General features: G+C 34.0%; 1 protein-coding gene across 2 annotated transcripts; it reads left to right on the top strand.

Moving 5' to 3' along the window:
• Window positions 1–3,676, top strand: LOC141687411 (uncharacterized). 2 transcript variants are annotated; one of them, XM_074492663.1, is made up of 7 exons: window positions 10–273; window positions 743–814; window positions 1,603–1,670; window positions 2,060–2,168; window positions 2,943–3,023; window positions 3,131–3,235; window positions 3,327–3,676. In XM_074492663.1, the coding sequence occupies exons 1-7, from the start codon at window positions 115–117 to the stop codon at window positions 3,420–3,422; spliced, it is 690 nt and encodes a 229-aa protein (XP_074348764.1). In that variant the 5' UTR covers window positions 10–114; the 3' UTR covers window positions 3,423–3,676. The 2 variants fall into 2 exon arrangements, with proteins under 2 accessions (XP_074348765.1, XP_074348764.1); XM_074492664.1 differs by lacking the exon at window positions 3,327–3,676 and having other exon boundaries at window positions 1–273; window positions 3,115–3,223.
• Window positions 3,677–5,091: the final 1,415 nt, after the last annotated feature.

The raw sequence follows: 5,091 nt of genomic DNA, 5'->3' as shown, positions 1-5,091 counted from the left end.
CACAAGGCCAGACATAACTCCCCAGAAAAGAAAAGAAAATAAAAAGCATACAAAACAAAAAGAGAGAAACAGAGAGAGGGAACAACATTTGAAAAACAGACAAGGAGAAAGTTAATGATGGGAGAAAGAAAAGAAGAAGAAGTGGCAGTGTTTATTGATGATATAGAATCTGAAGTGGCTTCTGGGATTCCGTTTTGTAGAATCTGCCATGAGATTGAATTTGAGAGCTGCAAGACTTTGGAAGCTCCTTGTTCTTGTTCTGGGACTGTCAAGGTTTGGTCTCTCTCTCTCTCTCTCTCTCTCTCTCTCTCTCTCTCTCTCTCTCTCTCTCTCTCTCTCTCTCTCTCTCTCTCTCTCTCTCTCTCTCTCTCTCTCTCTCTCTCTCTCTCTCTCTCTCTCTCTCTCTCTCTCTCTCTCTCCTCTCTCCCTCCCTCTCTCTCCCCTCTCCCTCCCTCCCTCCCTCGCCCCTCTCTCTCTCTCTCTCTCTCTCTCTCTCTCTCTCTCTCTCTCTCTCTCTCTCTCTCTCTCTCTCTCTCTCTCTCTCTCTCTCTCTCTTCCTCTCTCTCTTTCCCTCCCTCTCTCCCTCTCTCGCTCTCCTCTCTCTCTCTCTCTCCCTCTCCCTCCCCTATGTCAGAGTTCTCAATTTGGTTCTCTTCAACCAAGGCTTATATGTAAACATATACATTAATATATTTATATTATTTCTTTTGAGGTGGTCTTGATAATCCTTGTTTGTTTACAGTTTGCACACAGGGAGTGTATACAGAGATGGTGTGACGAGAAGGGAGATACAACTTGTGAAATTTGCTTACAGGTATGAACATTTTAAATAATTCAGTTGGTTCAGTTTGTTGTCTAGTGTTTTAATTTCTCTGTTTGAATGTTCTGGGTTTTGCTTTATATTTGAACTTGGAGTTTTGCTTATTTATTTTTTCAAAAATTGAGTACTTACCTATATTTCCTGGTTACTGATTTGTGTTTTTTGTGTTTCTTCAAATTTCACACACACACTGTGTGTTTCTGGTAAATTTACAAAACTTGATGTTCTGCTTTCTGTTGATGTTTAATTGGACTCTTTTGTACAACACTTCTGTAATTAATCTCTGCTAATCTATTTGAAAGCTTTAATTTCTTTGAAAATGAAATAAAGATAAACAATGAAAGCAAGCAATTTCATAAGAAGAAAGAGACATGTTATTGTTCTTATCCTGGAACAATGATTTAAGTTACATCAATTTCATTAATTTAAGTTGTGTTAAATTTAGTTTTTGAATTCATGACGGATATATTTAATTTATTTTATTAAATTTAACTTGAATATTTTTCTAGCAAAAATTAATCTAAGCAATTGTACTAAAATTTTGACATTGAGAATTTTCCAAAATAAGATAACTTTGTTAAGTTTTCGCTGTGTACCGAGAAAACTAAGTTAAATATGATTTTTGAATTGTAACAAAATATTTAATTTATTCCGTTGAATATAACTTAATAAATAATTTTTTCGCGGGAATAACTGTATGACGTAATATTTAAATTTTGAAATTGAGAATTTTCCAAATTAAGTAATTGGTTATATTGAGAATGACGTTTGCCTTGTTACAGAATTTTGAACCTGGGTATACGGCCCCTATCGAGAAAGTCCGATTAATAGATGGAGCTGTTACCATAAGGTTTTTATTTCTCTCCCTCCATAATTTATGTACAAGTACAATGTTACATGATTATTGGTTACATGTTCCTGTTGTACATTAAATAAATGTCATTAATTGACCACAAGAATAATTCAGATTAAATAAATGTTGCTATAGTTAGTTTTATGTCAAGGCTGCTAGAATAACCCCTTTGAGCAATATAATCATTTTGCAGGCTTCAATCTATAGAAAGGTGCTGTCTAAGTTGCCTACATGTTTCTAATTTTAAACGTTACCAAAGTCAAATAACAACCTCTACTACTATATACTGCATTTCATGCTAAAAATGTGTAAAATAAAATAAAGAAAATTCCTATTGTTACTACTTTTATATTATTAACTTGACAGGTGTTTTTTGATCAATGTAGAGGAAGTTTAGAAGTTCCAAGAAGGAGAGGGTCAGATTTGGAAGAACAGCTGATCGAAAGTGAATTCTCGTCGAATCGTTGGAATTGGTTTAGAGTGGCTGCTTCCATCGTAAGTTTTTATTTTTCTCTAACAATTTAGAAAATGTTTCTTAGCTGTTTGAATTCAAGAAGTTCCCATTTGGTGGATCTGGCGTTGTTGAACATTTAAGTTGCTAGACTTTGACGAAATGCAATCATATAGTTGAAGGACACAGGACAGGACACCATACTGGACCTGCCTGTAGTGTGGACAAATGCACTAATATGTTTAACAAGGCCTTTATTGCTACTGGGACTATGGTATGGCATTCTGCTAAACACACCAAATCTGTTGTTGTAATATAAGCTGATGCTAAATACAAACTTACCAAACATACCTGGTGTGTTTACCCCTTATTAGCTAATGCATGGTTTCACTTGGGAGGTTAAGATGCGGTTTCACTTGGGAGGTTAAGTTACACGAAAAATTTATCCCTACACTTAGAAATATAACATTAGCTGATGCTCCTTGCCATAATGTATGCAAGGGGTCCTAGCTACTCCCTCTCATGTATTATGATTTGAGGTGTTTCGAATGTACTCTGTAATAATTTCTTCGAAAGACAAACATGGTCATGTGTTAGTACATGAGTCCAAACCAAAAACGAGCAAAACCAAAATGTGACACCACTATTAGCTCAAGAATAATTATTCAGGCAGTGGTTGGGTTGTATCAGTATGTGATCATAATTAGTTGGCTAATGTCAAGTCTGATCATAACAATTTACTCTTTTTGATATAATTAGATATCTCGTATGTGCTAATTTGATTCCATTCCATTAATCCTGTATGTTCATCTCTGCAGTTCACAATACTTTTCCTCCTGAGACATGTATTCGCCTTGCTCATCGGTGGACCAGAAGATTACCATTTGGCACTACTTACTGTAAGCACACCTAACTTTGTTTGAGCTATTATGATGGCTTTAGACTAACTTCAAATTTAGTCCTAACCCATGATTGCCTTCTTAAATTAAGTTTGTATTCATTGCAGGTGGCTATCGCAAAAATAAGTGGAGTAGCACTTCCCTTATATGTAATGATCCGAATAGCAGCATCAATCTATAAAAGTTTCCGAAACAGGCAGCATCAGTACGAGGTTAGTTCAGGCATTTCACTCAAATAATTTACTTTGTTGCATAATACACAAGTGAAACTAACATTAACTGGACTTTAATTAAACTTATCAGGCTCCAGAAGTTGAGTCATCTACTGAAAGCGGAGCAGATGAAGTTGTTGAGGCAGAAGATCACCTTGAACACAGAGTCGAAATACAATCCTCATAAAGGACAATGAGAAGGAACACCATCTTCAACAGAGAGTTAAACTACATTCCTCAATCCTCCCGGAAATAAACATCATATGAAGTTTTTTTAGTATATAATTATACATTAGTTGTAGAGCATGACCTCACTGTACACAAACACCCCCTTTATTTTGGGCAAGGGGGACAATAAAAATAGTGAGTTTTTTTTTTTTTTAATTACTGTTGTATCTACAAAGTTATAAAGAAAGTACATATGTATAGTATATATTGTCACTCAACAACTTTCTGGTTGTTTGTTCCTCCATAAAAAATTTTCTGGATGTATTTTCTTAATTGGGTGAAAATTATGCAAGTTTACAACATAACCACCATTTTTGTCGAGCGTTGTTAAAGTTAAATGCTCGACAAACCAAAAGTGGATGCGATAGCGGTTAAGTAGAGTACTTAAGTAGAAGGTGGTTGGTTTTAGGTTAACCATTTCTTTCAGTCGATCACTGTAACTCGCTGAATCTCACAGCTGATTGCTTGTCTGGCATGTAAACAACCAAGTCATGATACACATTTTATGATCTAGTTGTACAGTTTAAATTGAAATGAATGCCAGTTTCTACATTATTAACTCTGGGGACAAATTTGTGTCATAAAGCTTATCAGAAAACCTAGAAGCAGACAGAGATTGTTGACTGTCAAAATAACAACAATCTGGTACAGAACAATGATGTTTTGCATCAAGATAGTTCACAAGTCACTAGTCACTACTGTACATTTTTGTCACTTCATCCTGCGGATTTGTACCTTTTGTCAATTTCTCTTTGCAAGTTCTTCCATCGAAAAATACAAACTCGAATAAATGAAACCAATTCAGAGAAGTCGAGTGGTTCAAATTTACGCAAACTTTATACCGTGGATCCAATAAAAGAAAACTCACCACCTAAAAGACATCACAGTACGCTAATAGTTATATTATAAATAAATAAAATAATAAACTCAAGTGATTAATGACTTGTTTTTTGTGTTCCAATTCCGAGTTCAACAAATACTCATTTGTAATATATGCCTAATTATTCAAAAAAAATTAATAAGTAGAATATAACCAATAATCACCTCTAAAGATTTTATAACTCAATCAAGCATAACTGGAAGCTGTACATGTGTCGGCGCCAGCGATAATTATCAATCAAATTAAACAGAACATAAGAAGAGTATATTATTTGGAGGGAATCTATTAATCTCTTAGAAAAAATATGTTCCGAGAGCTCAAGGAATTATGTTTTTAAAACTTGTAAATATGTCGAAATGATTTTTAATCATGATCATTTTGAAACCACTTTGAAACCACAAATCAATTAATTATGTTGATTCTTAAAAGATTCTTACACTTGGTCTCATTCAATAAGATTGATAAAATTCCAGCAATCACAATATCTCTAATATGAATATAGTACCTTTTTAAATAAACATATTGGAAGTTACAAATTTTAAAGGCTCAAGTTTGGAATAATCTCTCAAGATTTAGATGTTTAAACATGGAAAACTGAGCTAAATTATCTGTTGCCATATAGAAGCTATTACTTCAAATATGTGTAGAGTTACTAATGAGATTTTCAAGATTTTATCCAGATATCATGCACATAATTATAAGAAATTGGTTTCAAATTCCCACTATTTGTTTTTTTTGCATATTACAG

The sequence above is a fragment of the Apium graveolens genome, chromosome 9, assembly GCF_009905375.1.
Source record: "Apium graveolens cultivar Ventura chromosome 9, ASM990537v1, whole genome shotgun sequence".
NCBI classification, from domain to species: domain Eukaryota; kingdom Viridiplantae; phylum Streptophyta; class Magnoliopsida; order Apiales; family Apiaceae; genus Apium; species Apium graveolens.
This window is presented reverse-complemented; position numbering and strand designations above follow the sequence as displayed.

Coding starts and splice junctions, on each gene's coding strand:
- LOC141687411 (XM_074492663.1), top strand. CDS start 115: ATGATGGGAGAAAGAAAAGAAGAAGAAGTGGCAGTGTTTATTGATGAT. Junction 274..742: donor CTTGTTCTGGGACTGTCAAG/GTTTGGTCTCTC, acceptor GTTTGTTTACAG/TTTGCACACAGGGAGTGTAT. Junction 815..1,602: donor CTTGTGAAATTTGCTTACAG/GTATGAACATTT, acceptor GCCTTGTTACAG/AATTTTGAACCTGGGTATAC.